Below are 15,853 nucleotides of genomic sequence, written 5' to 3'. Positions count from 1 at the left end.
CTACAATTACAAGATGATGTTTAATGAAGATTGTTTACTGACAAACATTTGATTCATTATTTGATTTAATTAGGTTTTTTGGCATCGAATCAGTCCAGGGATTATATCTGAGCAATGGCTGTATGAGCTATGAATGTCAAAGGAGGGTTTCAGCTAAACTATGATTGTTTTCCTTCCAAAGAAATAAAACCACAGTGTCCAACCCCGTCCTCAGTCATTTTCACTTCCATATCACTGATATTGCTCATAAGTGTAACGCCTCACTTTCGTTTCCAGATGGGAGACAGAAGTGAAAGAGGGCTGAGTCGATTCATCTTGTTTTAGTGTGGGAAGTGAAAATTCACCAATACACACAAGTAATTCATGACTTGCATGACAAATATCATCCCATTTAAGCGCACCACATGTTCACAAGGTTTAAATTTACAGGATTATGTTACACTCTATATTGAGGATTAGGATCAAACAAGCTTCTGTCTCATTGAAGTTCCATCTAACCATCATTTTGTGATAATTAACCTCGTCTTATGGCTCAGACTCAGAGAAAGTCAGTCACGAGAAGAAGCTTTGTTTGATAGAAGGAGGAACATCAGAGAAGGCTGCCATTGTGGAGTCTCACCACATTTGACCGCCGTTTCACGTCAACCAGCCCACAGCACACATGACTGCCTGATCTGTACTTATAGATTTATCACTGTATGCCGCAGTTTTTTTTTCCTGCTCGTTGAGTTTGGGAATTTTCATGAAACGCTTTCTGAAGCAAAAAAAAAGAAAGAAACCAAGAGGGGATTAACTGTCTCTCTGACACATTCTTCAACATCATGGGAGCATTTGGGTTTATAGGCATATAAACAGTGACCCTTTCACTACAGGATAGAAAGAGCTCTCTGGTCCCTTCATCTTCCTAGTGTCCACATCAAGATTTTCAAAAATTTGCTTGTCATATAGTTGATATTAACTGATTGACAAAGAATAAAGTAAAATACTGCACAATGCCTATAATGCAGCTCTTTTCTTTTAATTTTATGTTTTTATTGGATAGCTGACAATAGAGACATGACAGGAAATGAGGGGAGAGACAGGTCCAGATTAATGTGCTGTGGGGCCCCAGGGTGAAAACAAGCTGTGGACCCCTACTGTCTCTGTTGTTTCTCCCACTCCCTTTCCATGATTTTTGCATGTATTATCTAGTAATTATTAGCTAGTATCAGTATAAATATTTGGTTATTTGGCAATTTCATTTAGGAATCTGTTCCATTTAAGCACATTATAAATTGCATTATTAAAGGCCTTTAAACTAGGTTATAACATGGGCCCCTATATATAATGGGGGCCATTTTAGTTAATTAAGTTAGTTTAAGTTAAGTTAAGTTAAGTTATTCACTGTATGGTCCTCATCATTTCAGTTCATATTAGTGGTGTATTTATTAAATTACTCCATTGTGTGTCACACAGTGAACCTGGGGCCCTCATGCCCCCTGAAGGTTTTGGCCCTGGTTCAATTGCCTGTTTTATATTGTTGGTAATACATTCAATTCATTCTAATTTTAACCACCTCTCAATTACATTTGTGCATGAACAGATGACGCTAGTACTGTTATGATACTGCTGCTTTAAATTTCCCAGTATATTATTGGTTTGATAGAAAATACTTCAACTAACCTTAGGATAGAAAGAAGGAGAGGAAGAACAGGGTTTTCCAGGTATATTTTACACCCTACAGAGAAAGATGCTCTTTCACTTCTTATTCATTTGTATGTTCCTCATCTTAACATGCAGGAGGTGAAGTCAGTTAGTCCCTCAGTTCCCACAGTACAGTACATATTCACCCTGTGTTTGACCCATACTGCTCATCAAACTAATGAGTAGGAATATAAGGGGAACTCGCTCCATGTAGCCTGAAATTTAGCTTTGATGTTAAAGGGTCATCTGGGGGAAGGATTTTTTTTTCTTTGAGAAGAAGAGCTATAGGTTTGAAACAGAACACGTTCAAGACTGAACAATCTCCTCATTTTCAACTGTATTTGATTTAAAAGTGCATGAGAAGAGAATGATAAACCAAGCATGGAGATGCGATTAGAGCGGACCATCAAAGCACAGCAGCCTTTCTCTTCTGTATTTGAGCTAATCGCCAGGCATGACATCATTTTAAGCTGCATTTAAATCAGCTGTTACTAGGCTACAGAAGGGTAAATTTTACCCTGCCAATCAAAGTGGATAGACTTCTTCTGAGAATACTGCTATTGTAGAATGTGCCACATCTTAAACCACAGGGAAAGAAGGGCCAAAAAGATACTTCCCAGCCCATAATGCAGCTATCATCCTCTAAGGTTGACAGTCATGTGATTCAAATTATATTTAGCCTGTGTTTGTGCCCTAAATTTGGAGCAAAATTGTAACAAAATCATATCCATCCATGCAAGAGGAATGAGGTGAAAGATGCAGAAGCTGAAAGAGTCTGACACTCTTGGACATTGCTCAGAGTCACACCCATTAAAAACAATTCTTCACTTCACACCCACTCCTTCTGACAGCACAAAAATCAACTCTGACCCACCGCTGAATGTCGGCTGCAGAAACGCCCACAGACAAACCTTTCAGCTTTCCTCAATAAAACACTGGGTCTTAATCTGCATTTCAGAGGATGATTTCATGCATGGTGCCATCATGGGAATTTTCCCAGAACTATTTAAGAATAAGCCAACAACATCCACCATACAGGCTCAGTCAAGAAATGACATTATGGATTGAAGATGCATTGATGAAACTTGTTTGATTAAATGAAACAGAGTAAACACATACAAATTCAATTGGCTGCTGCAAAGAAAAAGTCTAGAAAAAATTAGAGGGTGTATTTGGTGTTCATAAATTCACATACCTTGGGAGCATTTTTCAAATGGTGTAGTGTACAGCATTTTGAATGTAACAAAAGTGATTATTTAATGTATATATTAGTGTATATAATGTGTGTAATTTAACTCTTACTCTTGCCATGTTTATAACCATGACCAGATTTTTTTGTTGAACCCCTCTACATCCCCACTCACAGTGTACAGTGCAAACAGAGATCATAAAACGAATCAGCCATATCTGGCTCTTGGTTTTCTGTTTGTTGAAATTGTCAGTTATTTTGAGGCAAATTGATCTAATGCAACTTAATTTAGCAATATGCTCCATGTGAGCTCAATGTAAACGAAAAAAGAGTCTCAAAACAAAATTTTGACAAGGGCCCCTCTAAAAGACAGGGCCACAAGATTATAATGTAGGGCCCAACGTGATTGATTTTACATTTAATCGGAACATAATCTATATTATTATTATTATTATTATTATTATCATTTTATCATATATATTCACTAAATATGTTACACACTGCTATTAAGCTATATGTAAGTTTTGCTATTGCTACATAGCCAGCATTAGCATTAAACGCTGTTTATTTACCAGTCTAGAAGAAATGTTGCGAGTTCAGCATAAAACTTTCTTTACTCACCAACAGCTGTCTCCAGCAGTGGAAAGCAACCATTTCTTCTACTAAAGTTAACATGCTAACCAGCTGGCCTTCATCCGGCTGGATGGTCTCATCACTTTCCAATACTGAGTCACTGTAACATCCAAGCTGCCCTGAAGAAGTAATGATGCTCAAATAGCATGTTATAACCTTTTGTATTTTAAATACAACAATGGCTGAAGTTCTTTGTAAGACTGGTAAGTAAACAGCTATTAATGCTAATGTTGATTATATAACAATAACAAAACTTACAAATAGCTCCTTTACAACACTTTGAAACACTGCTAGCAAGTTGTGTTGACAGAATTGTGTCAACATGCTGCGTTCTGTTTTGTTTTGCCTGTCACCCAGGGGGTCAGGGGGCCTCTGATCTTCCCCTGGAAAATGGACTGGAAAAAAAACACAAAACTACTGAAATGAGACAAGTACAAAGAGATGCAAAAAGGCCATAAGGAGACCAAACTAGTCCGAGATGTGCCACCCCCCCACCCAAAAAAAACAAAACAAAACATAACAGACCTGAAAAAAACAAAAGGAGACACAAAAAAAACCACAAAGAGACACAAATGACCACAGAGAGATGCAAGATGATGCAAAACAACCACAAAGCAATGCAAAATGATCTATAATAAAATGACCAAAAAGAGATGCTAAATTAAAAGACACAAACTCACCACAGCTGACATGACTGTGTGATTTATGGTTGTTTTGTGTCTTCTCCAGTCTGGGGGTTCTGATGCAGGAAGGGTGGCGGGCCTTTTACACAAAAGGGGCCCATTATGCCATAATTCATCCATGGAAACACAAAATTAGGTCACAGTTATATGTGACTGCAATTGCCAAAATTGAGAGGCAATTATTTACCTCTCAGGAGTTTTACATTAAAGGGTCCTAATGAAGACATTTAATTTAATGCAACACATTTACTATAATAGCTCCTTTTGTTTCCATGGTAATATATTGCCCTTGGTGTTGTTTTTCCTTCAACAGCGGGAAGGAGGGGGCGGGGCTACAATTAAAAGCCCGGATGCGATTGGCTGAGAGCAGAGTTGCACGTGCTCATGCTCTACGCCTGCTGCCTGGGAGTTTAGAGCCGCACAACAAGCCAGGACCTCGGTAGCAACAGAGTCCAGAGCGCCGCTGTCTCCCAACCGTGAGGTCGTCCTTTTAACTCAACCAAGTACAGCTACTGAACCACCGACAGAAACAGCAGCTATGAAGGAGCACACGCGTTTTTTCCTCTGGCTGCAACTTTTCACAGCTTGTCTGGTGTTTGCGGTGAACGGTAAGTTGCCTCTTTGTGTTTGTTTACAGTTTAAACCGCCGCCGTTAACGTCCCCGGACCGTTGGTGTTTCAGTTGCTGTTTTTGCTGTAAAGTGTCTCCCTCTCCGTGTCTTCATCTCGCTCTCTCATTCTTTTTTAAAAATTAATTCACTTGAAATGTCGTTGTTTATTCGCTGCAGTTTCCTGTGTTGTTTTTATTCTAGAAGAGTGTTTGGTTTGTGATGATTTAATCTCAGCCTGGTACGTCAGTGGTACAGTTAAATTATCGCCAGAGTAACCGAGCAGTGGGTAGGTTTGTAGGTGCACAAGTTCAAGCGATCCTTGAATGAGTGGACAGGACGTGTAGGAATTGGACTGGGGCTGGGCCATTGCTTGGCTCTGAAACTATAAGATGAGACTAATGTTATGTCAAGAGACATCACATAATTTAGGATATGAGAAAAAATAATATTTTTAGGTGAGGATATGTGCGTGTTTTTGAATTGGCGAGTTTCTTGGCCTCTTGTTATGTCAAGATATGGTTACCTCAAGGCAATTTTGTGCAGAGTGACCCTTTTAAAAAGCAGGACACATACAGGGTGGTTATTATACTTCTCCAGTGTTAACCTCATGCCATTGGCGATTGGCTTTGTTTGCATCTCCATGCATTGAACACATTTAGGTCTATGCACAAAGGGTAAAATGGCCTGATTTCCCTGCCTTCATTTCTGCTCTCAGACCTAGGGGAAGGCATCACATGTCACACAAATGTTTTCCTTGGTATGATGATGTATTTTCCAAATGTGAAAATGTCCCTGTTCCACTCCTTGCACATTAACAAAGAGGAGAATTCATAACTTCAGTCGCTGCTATGTGAAAGACAGATGTGTATTTCACATCAGATGAAACATTTGGACTTTTGACTCTTTCCATTTGACAAACAGTCAACCTTTGACATTTCCTCCCTGCCTCAGAGATCAATGCATTGAATTTTTAGTCTCATTAAAGCACATGGTAAATAGTATAAAATTAAACATGTGATTAAAGTCCCCTTTGCTTATGAATCACTTTATTGAATCTGAATTCAGCATTACATCTGCTCAATGCTGCTTTCTGTGCTTGTATAGATCCACTATGTTGACAAATACATTAAAGGCTGCAGATGCATGCATGTGACAAGGGCTGCAACTACAGACTATTTTCATTATTGATTAACCTGCAGATTACATAATTAATCATTTGGTGTATAGAATGCCAGGAAATAGTTAATAAATGTCTGTTAAATTTCCCAAAGCCAAATACATATTCTTGATGTCTTCAAATAACTTGTTTGGTCTGACCAACTGTCCCAAAAAACAAAAACAAAAATAAAGACATTCAGTTAATTATCATAAGACAAAGAAAAGCAAAAAATCATCACAACTGAGAAGCTTAAAGAAAGCAATGTTTAGTATTTTCTGTTCCAGGTAAGAGACATGACAAACTATTATTTGATCAAAATAGTTGCAAGTCAATATTTAGGCAATAAACTAATTGATTAATCAGAAAATGTTTGAATTGTTTGGCAGCCAAAATTGATGACAACTGCTTAAAAACTATTCTGCTCAACTTAAATTCCTTGTCTGGTAACATCCTCATGTAAACTTGTGTGAAAAACAGAATGCTGCATCTTCCCTGGTGCACCACTTACATAAATGTTTGATACACTTCTTTTAATATCTTTGTGTTTGAATTGAAACTGAAAACATTTGCAGTCTGTGGACAAGCATACATCCCAGGATGTTTATCCCTCGAGGCTCTGGGACGGGACAGCCATGGAGAATAGGTGTGGTTGCCCTGACCACAACGTTAAGTCAGTTTTCCGGATGCACCCGCCAACACAGGCATGCCAGTGAACTTCCACCCACAACAGAGCTCACTGAGACCTTTCAACACGGTCAGGGATTTTTTTTTTTCTTGGGGGGGGGGGGGGACTTGTTGCTGCTGTGTCATGCAATATGTTTACAGGGCAGAATTAAAGCTGAGGGGAGGATTTTTTTCCCCTGTGTTTTCTGATTCGGCTCAGTTCAGCAGGTTGTAGTTTACTTGTACTATCCGTTAGCTGCGGAGAGGAGAGAAGTAGAAAGTGGTGTTCTGTGTCAGGGCTAAGGCTGTCTTAACTCACAAGACCACTTAGGGCAGCTGAGTGAACCAGGGCTAAATATAGCCAGATGCTGGGCCAATGGCATGGCAGGAGTGTGTGTGTATGTGTATAATTTGTGGATGTAGGCAGGTGCATAGGAACACTTTGCAGTTAGAATCAGTGCAAATTTACTTGTGGGAGTAAGATAGGGTTTAATTGCCAATATATCAGGCAGATATTGGACTTACTTAAGCAGGAATTTAATTTCCTGCTAATGTGATTGATGTGCATCCTCCACAGTTACACTGCAATGTCAAATGATGCAGTGTGACTGTTTTGCATGTTTTAATTGGCGGTTAATTGAGGGTGTTTTGATGGATGAATTATACTTTTTGGTAAATTCTTCTTGCCCTTTTTATACTTGCAATATTTCTTTGGACTAATGAGTTTTCCCTTATTACTGAACAGGTGCTTTGGTTCGCTCTGCCTTACAAAATTCATTATTGTGGGTTTCTGTACAGAGTTTTATATTAACCCTGAAAAGAGCAAGATTCAGGGAAACAGTGAATACACTAAAATCTGAGATCAAATTAGAATAGATATTGCATATTGGCACAATATAATTTGCTATCAGATAATGTACTTAAAACATATCAGAATCAGTATCAGGCTTTAACACCCAAACTAAATAGTGGGTTAGAGCTGAAATGATCAGTTGGTTAATTGATAAGTCGACTTCAAGCAAAAACGTCGTTGAATGTCAATGAACCAAGAAAGATTAAGGTAGATTAATATATAATGAAATGAAAATCAATAATGAAAACACTGTTGCAGCCTTGAATGTTTTTATAATCACCCAGAGTTCTTGTGTCAGAAACTTTGTGAATGTGTGTGAGAGAAAATTGAATGTGTGTGTGTTTCATTGTCAAATCAAGCTCTCAGTCTGCCTCGGTCCTCCCTTCAGGCATCTGTCTTCCTCAGCAGTGATGACTTTATTATTACTTCTCCCAGCAAATCCCTCAGGACAGGACATACTCTTTTCTTCCATCTGAATTTTGAATAGCTTCCTTAATCAATGTTTCATTGCAATATGGAGTATCTTCTAATTTGGGCCACTTTATTAGTGTCTCTCGCCCCACTTTCCAATCTGCCACGTTGAATATTTTACATGCTGTCATGGGAGCTTAAACATTGAGCCAAGGACAAAATCATCACTACTTGAATCCAAGAACAAGAACTGTTTACACAAGATCTTTGTGTTCATATAAACAAAGACAACTTGGTGACATTGTTGACATGTAGGCACAACTGCATTCTGTTGTTGTGATATTATAACAGGCTCTATTGCAGTTACAGTTCTTCAGAGAAAAGCTTGTTGTGTTGAAGGTACGTGACGCTTGAGTGTATTTTTAGCCGCTGGCAATTGATGTTTGGTTTTTTTTTGTTTGGTTTTTTTTGGAGCAGATGGCTGTGCTGCTCTGGAGTAGCACTTGCAGATTACAGAAAGCTCACCTGCAGCTGGAGTCCTGCTGATTTTCATACTGGAAAGGTTTGGGTTATTTAAGGACTTGAGTAGGCCCGACCTTGATAAACCCACTTCCTGTTACATGTGTTCAGGCTCCCTTCTCCTCACATCTCCAGTAGTGCAGTCTGGCAGTAGCAGGTCATCAGACTTGATGAACACTCTACAGGTCTCAAGCCTTTTTATTATGCTTCAGCACATCCTTAACAGTTTTAAAAAGGTGTGTGTGTGTGTGTGCGCGCGCGTGTGTGCGTGCGTGAGCGCGTGTGTCTAATGCAGTTACCACCCTCGCCTGCCAGCCTATATGCTCCAGTGTGTGCGTGACAGAGCAGAGAGCTGTGCGTGTTTGCTGTTTTCAGGCCTCAGGACGCAGAGCACTGACATAACCACACACACACACACACACACACACACACACACACACACACACACACACACACACACACACACACACACACTTATTCAGCCCCTAGACCAGTGGTTCCCAAACTAAGGCCCGCGGGCCGGATACGGCCCGCCCCCACATTTGGCCCGGCCCCCTGAACTATTATTATTTATTTCATTAATAGTGTTATTATTTATTTCCTGACTTTTTTTTCTGTGAAGAACCCGGAAAGGGTTATTTGGTTATGTGTGGCTTTCTAGAAAACAATAAATTTTTACGTTTAGGCACCCCTGCGATCGTCACACTTTTTCTGTTACAAACTGAACCCGGCCCCCCATCAGAGAAGGGAAAAATTATGTGGCCCTCACAGGAAAAAGTTTGGGGACCTCTGCCCTAGACAATCAGCAAGTATGGAGTGGATGTATGGGCTCATTACAGCTTTGACTTTATAAGATCATTTCAAACAAACCTGCCTCATAGTTCATAATTTCTTCAAATCCCTCTTAAACTGTCTTAGTGTGCCACTGATCTCCATGTCATCTTTGATAAGAGGAATTCAGATTAAAGGGATTTTTGCCCATGGCCATGCACTGTGTGTATTTCCCATGCTTTGTCAGTGAATCCTATCTAAAACACAGCAGCCCTCAGAAATGATTTTGTTTCACATCAAACTGATTGAAACTGCTCACTTATGTCAACGGGATTTTTCTCAAAAGTGCTTCTTTATCTCCATAACCAGTAACTGTTTCTCTAATATGGGCTGCAGTGAGTGTCCTCAGAGAGTCCACTTCCGCCACTTGTGTCCTCAAATGGCTCTCCTGTCCTCATAACAATGGTGCAGAGCCCTTAAATTACTTTCTAGAGCAGGTTTTGTAAAATATTTCCTCTTTAACCGTTTACCTGGGATCTAATATGGTCAGAGGGCGAGCGTGTTCACTCAGATCCTTCCAGCACCCGCAGGTTAACTTGTAATTTTTCTGTGAAGCTACTAAGGGGAACATGTGCACCGTGTGTTGTACTGCCGCTCATTTGTTTCCAAGAAGTAAACACAACACTTGTCGCGGTCACTTATGCCAAACCAAGCCCCTGTACACACTTGTCAGTACAGGCTTTCTTAATTGGTAGAGATGTGTGCACATCAAGTAGCTGCTGTCATCTGACCATGCTATGAGATAATGACATACAAAAATACCTAAATTCAGTGATATAGGATATTCAATATTTTTAATATGTTTGCATTAAGATATTACTAACTGAACTGATATGATTGCCAGCCCCAGTTGTGTCCTCATATCTGAAGCTCAAGCTTTTTGCAAAATCACATACACCCTCATGTTGGTGGGTCTCACTGGGGACAGAATCATTATGTGTTGCTGGCATTAACTGCTCTGTGTTTTTCGGTCTGGTATTTGAACCTCATTCTTGGGCTGAGGCATCATGGGAAAGGCACAGACCATGACTCATAAGGAGCGAGAAAAGCACAATGCCCTGTGGAAATGGCTTGTTTGGCCAAACATAACTCCACATACCTTCCAATCTGTCACTGTGGTTGAGTCAAAGTGGGGCACTTTGTTGGGTAGTTCAGGCACTGGTGTAATTTGGGCAAATGTATTTTTATACTACATCATTAAATGCTGCAGTATAGCTCTAATTGTGACTATCCTCAGATGACTTATGGCTTTAGTAGTTATTGTGATTTATGAGAGAGGATATCAGCGTGCTACAATATCAAGGCAACATACCAAGGCTTGTTACTAATTAATGGGTTTAGGAATCACCACTTCAGCAACAACTTTTTTCAGGCAAATGCAGCATAAACAGGGTTAATATAGAAGGCAGTGACACCTCTGGACAAACAGCACTTCAAGTTTTACATCCACACTTGATGTATTTCTGGATAACGAAGTTAGTTTTTGTTGTCCAGGTTATTAGATATACATCCCTTAGATTTCTGGTGCCTCCAAAACACAATGGAGATGAATGGGTTTTTGTTTGTGGTTCTCACAGCATGTAAAAGTGGCATTTGAAAAATTCAACAGCAATCTTTCTGTTTCTGTCAACAGTTTTCATAGGGACTATGTCTTGAGTACAAAGTAGTTCCAATGAAAATGACATTTTTTTTAATGTTGTAAACACCACAAAGGAAATGTCATTCACTAGAATTGTTTTATATTATAGATATCATATCTCTAGGCTGGATATCACTAGGGGTTTGTTAGGAAATGCGATATATTATACATATATCATGTCTGCCTGTTTTCCATGATTTCTGAATAAAACAAAACTGAAACAACAACCACAGATTTCCCTTGAAATATGAACTCTTACCTGGAACACTATTTGCCTGTGTGCTATTCATGTTGATAATAAAGAAGAAGAAGAAGTGTCTTGTTTCCTCTGAAACAGCAGTGGAGCTTACAGTTAATGTGGGGGAAGAAACCACAGAATAACTGCAGATCTTCTTTAACTGGTTGAATTCAAAGTCAGTTTTTGTGTGTGTCTCGTGATCCTTGTGCAGTGCAAAACCTATTCAGATCCATCATATTTTAAATGTACTGTGGAAGTGTGAATAAGGGAAAAATAAGGACTGTTTTCTTCATTACTGTGTAATTTTATGTGGTTTTTACTGACAGTGGCATCAGTCAGGGAATTTTCATGGAGGCGCTCGTGGTTTGACCACTGTCTCTTCTCTGACCACCTTGACTAATAATTTCATTTCCTTAGTAAACCCAGGCAGTCTGCCAACTAAATTTCCCTTCAGTCAGGGCAGACCACAAGCAGTGTGTGCAGAGACAGTTAAATGAAGTGGGGAGTTTCTCCTTTTCTTCTTTTTATTTGTATCTTAAATGTTGTAAGTTCATCAATCAGATGATTTCACAGAAGGTCATTTGTTCAACGTTGTTATTTCTCTGTACTAAGAGGGTTTCCTGAAAGCGGCGGTCTGCTAGTGGAGGGAAGGAGGTTGTGTTCCTTCCCTTAAGGTAAACAGGCAGCAACATTTGGATAAGGATGTGTTGGCGGTGCCAGCCAGGCCTATTGCCTAACAGGCCCATGAGATGTTAAAGCATTTGAGGGCTGTGACACTGGATACAGCACTGATAACACTGGACATCCATGGGAAGTGCAGTTCAGTAGATAAACAATCCAAACAGGATGTTGGCAAAGAGGATCTATTTCTTTCTCTTTCTCCCTCCTCCCACAGTGGATAATTAATGGGGTCCAGATTTGTGTACATTAGTGGTTAAAAATAGAAGTGCAGTCTACAAATTGTAATATATTTATTTTTAATATAATTTTTTACATTTTTCATCTCTCTGAAGACCAGTTAATTAGTTTTTCCGCAACGTAACACAGATGAGCAGAGTTCACACTGAATAAACTGCTCAGAATGCTCTATTCCTTGATTGTTTTGAAGAACAAGAGAAGATAACAACAGAAAAGATATGAGTGAGTACGTGTCTATGATGTGAGGTTACACAGTGATGCACAGGAAGCTATAAGTCTCTCTGAAATGCCATTTTCAGCTGTGGCCTTGTGGCCTCTGGGAGTAATACCATCAGCAGGACTAAAACTGCACTTTTCTTTACTGTCGAAGTCTAAAAAAAATAGCATTTATCTACTCCCATGAGTCTGCTTTGTTTGAGGTGGGAAGAGGTACCTCCCTGAAACAGTGAAAAAATGGGGTTAGAGCTCATTTTTAGCCTGTATGGCAGACACTGTGGCTCTTAAACCACCAATTTCACACTTAGGGTCCAACCTCAATTATCCAAATGATAAGTGTTAACTTGAAAATGCCATCCCTGTCTTCTAGGGTGTGAAAAGGCTCCCAATTATTTACTTCCTCCATATTTTAGGTGACAAAATGAGTATATAGGGTATAATTTAAAAGTAAATTTCCACAGTGCTATATATCTATGTGCAGAAAACATATAATTTCATGTGGTAATTGTGTATTGTTTAAAACATATTTAAAGCATTTAGTCTTTGTTAGCATCTATGGAACCTAATTGCAATGATCATACTTAGTTTTCAATTTGAGATATTTATTATTTTGTTAGAGATGTTGCCATAGTTTCCAAATTGAAAAGGAAAACCGCCACACGCCTCTTGATTCTTTTTTTTCTCCACCCATTGCTTGCTGACATGATTTCCCTGGTGCTCAGAGAGCTGCCAGATTGTCAGGTTCAGGCCAGGCGGCAGTGAAGCTGGTGGAAGCATCCAGTGTTTGTGTTGTGTTTGCAGTGTAGTGATGGCTTACTCAGCTGTTCAAACCCTCACATCCAACCTGCAGCAGGCTGTTTACTCTTTATTTGGCAGCACAACAAGGGAATGCAATGGCAAATATAGTAATGGAAGAAAACATGATTTTAGCTGATACTCTCTTAAAACATGCCCACTCTTTCTTATTGAAAACTTTTAGATAACTGGTTTAAATACTAAAAGACTACTGTGGGACTCTGCTAAAACCACTTAAAAGTCACAACCGCTGCAATATCTGATTGTCCTCTTCCTATCCTGAAATATGGGTCAGGGAATATCAGATGTTCGTTGACAGGAAGTGCTGAGCTGTCAGACATTTCTGAATATGAAATGAAGATGACAAACCACAGTTGGATCAAACAGGATTTATGTCCAGTTTTATTGTATGCTCTTCCTTTACACTTTTACACTATTTGTCTTTACTGCTATTTTTTATTTGCCACACTACACATTTCAATGAAATCAGATTAAAACTCAGTCAAAAAACAAACTCAATCCAGTAAACTGGATTGAAAACTCAGTTGACACTGTCTCAGGAGTTCTTGAAATAATCCCATATAAGAGCCAGAGACCGAAGCTGATTTGTCAGAGTAAGAAAAATGTTAAGCATATCAACATGTTTTTGACTGGTCTGAATTCTTGTCATAAAAGGTTGTTCTACTGGATCCTTCTTTTTCTTTTGTTCAGTTTTATTTTAACACCCACAGCTGTTTTCTGACTCTTAAAACCTAAACAATATCTTACCATTGTCAAACATCCAAAGTCCTTCATGTTTGGGACAGTGTTGTTATATAAGAAAGTAAAAGTAGTTTTTATTGTATGTAAATTAGTTACTTTATGTATTCATCAGGCTCTACAAACTGACGTAGACCATTAGTTTCTTTTATCCTGTCTGCTGACATATTTCAGCTGCTTGTAAAAGTTTGTAGTTGATTTAAAATTGTACAGTATTACTCATCCTGTCATTCTCTCCTCTGTCTGCAGGTGATTACTGTGAGGTGAATGTGTGCAGTAATGGTGGAACCTGTGTGACTGGAGCAGGAGCTCCGTTCATCTGCATCTGCCCTGATGGCTTCTCTGGAGAAACCTGCAATGAGACTGAGACTGGTAAGCTCTGCCTCTGACGTCAACATGAGTCTCAGATCTGAGTCCTTTTTACCGTTTGCTGATTAGACAATGACGATTTATACAAATGAATCACTTACTGGTGCTTAGTGTAATCTTGTGCAGCTCTAAAGTTAAATAGTAACTCATTTTAAATGAGAGCAGGTTAGTAAAACTAAAATTTACTGTGGATCAACCCTGTCCATCACCCTTAACAAATTCCTGAAAAATAAATATTTATTACAGGTTACAATACACAGTACTGCTCAGTCTCTGTTTAACTTGTCTCTCACCTCCTTCCTCTTGTGTGTCTTTCTTCTCCAAAAGGACCCTGCAACCCCAACCCATGCAAGAATGATGCCATCTGTGAGGTGACGGGCCACTCCCGCCGAGGCGACGTCTTCAGCGAGTACTTATGCAAGTGCCAGCCGGGCTTTGACGGCGTCCACTGCCAGAACAGTGAGTCTCTACTAACTCTTCGATAGTTTTATTAGGATTATATCATTAGCTACTCAGTATCCATCTGTGTTTACTGTAGAGCTGTGTTATAAATCTGAGATTAGGGATAATATTCTGGTTCTGATGCAGTTCAAAATCATTTCCATTGTGTCATATCTGGATATTTATATCATCATCCATAGAAAGTTATTCTGTATTTTTATTAGTAAGTATTTTTGTTCTGGCCAGATTAGAAGTTTTCTGTGTATTCAAATTTTGGCTGGCTTTTCAAGATCTTGAGCCACCACTGTAAAAACTGTAAGTGTAAAAAACACATGGAAAGGTTGACTATGAATGAGAGTTGAAAGTATCTCATAACAGCCTTAAAAAATGTCAGCAGGTATATCTTAGGTGCCATCTTATACCAACAAAACATCTCTTGGGGCTATTTGATTTTTAAAAAAGTGTAAATAAGATTGTTTGTGCAGTGTTTTGAAAGTTATTAATTCTTCATCAACTCCATGTTTTTGTATCTAATGCTATGGTACAGTTTTACTACTTTCAGCTATAGCAGCACATCAAATTAAGTGACAGTGTTACTCATATGCCGGTGTCCTTCTTTTACCAACTGTAGATTTGCATTCCCATACAATTAATGGGCAAGACTAATGAAGTACCAGTTTATCTGTCTACCCTGACACAATAACATGGAGACAGCTGCTGTGACTACTGGCCACCAGACAGACAGACAGCTGTCGTCCTTATGGGAGCTTCATTCACACGTCACTCAGACCAGGTTTGGTTCAGTCAGGGTCAGTGTGAGAGAGGGAAGCAACGGTGGGAACATGTGCTGCGCTCCTCCAACTGCCTCCAGCCGTGCAGACAGAGACAGATGGCTACTGTTTACACGAGCAGGCGGCAGAATAACAGTGGCCAAGTGTGCACAAAGAACTAATTTAGCAGGAAACAAGTGGGACTTGTAGGAAAAAGCCTAAGTGGATTTTGCGTTTGATCATGTATGCCTTTTTATCCTAGGTGTCCAAGGGGCAGATTTAAGTTCAAAAAAAGGTAACAGTAAAAGTGGGACTTGAGGAGTGTGTGTGTGTGTGTGTGGTGTGCGCGCGCTCATGTGTGCGCATATGTATGTTTGTTTTTGTGCTATGGTCTCTTTTCTTTCTTGGATCCAGGTGCTCTCTGTTCCTTTGGCTGCATGTTAAGGCAGAGGAATTCAACAACCCCCCCCCCCC

The 15,853-nt window shown here is 39.4% G+C and overlaps 1 protein-coding gene across 4 annotated transcripts in view; it reads left to right on the top strand.

Moving 5' to 3' along the window:
- Positions 1-4,603: 4,603 nt before the first annotated feature.
- LOC111650402 (lactadherin-like) overlaps positions 4,604-15,853 on the top strand; it is a 24,871-nt gene continuing 13,621 nt past the window's right edge. The window contains exons 1-4 of one of the 4 annotated variants that reach the window (XM_087172335.1): positions 4,604-4,796; positions 14,049-14,171; positions 14,496-14,627; positions 15,642-15,674. In XM_087172335.1, the coding sequence (XP_087028461.1) occupies positions 4,727-4,796; positions 14,049-14,171; positions 14,496-14,627; positions 15,642-15,674 (358 nt within the window). In that variant the 5' untranslated portion in view covers positions 4,604-4,726. The remainder of the gene's footprint in view (positions 4,797-14,048; positions 14,172-14,495; positions 14,628-15,641; positions 15,675-15,853) is intronic. The other 3 variants (XM_023400297.2, XM_023400298.2, XM_023400299.2) reach the window with 3 other exon arrangements.

The sequence above is a fragment of the Seriola lalandi genome, unplaced genomic scaffold (assembly GCF_002814215.2).
Source record: "Seriola lalandi dorsalis isolate HSWRI2012SDOR001 ecotype SW California unplaced genomic scaffold, Sedor1 jcf7180002052274, whole genome shotgun sequence".
In the NCBI taxonomy this organism is placed as follows: Eukaryota; Metazoa; Chordata; class Actinopteri; order Carangiformes; family Carangidae; genus Seriola; species Seriola lalandi.
This window is presented reverse-complemented; position numbering and strand designations above follow the sequence as displayed.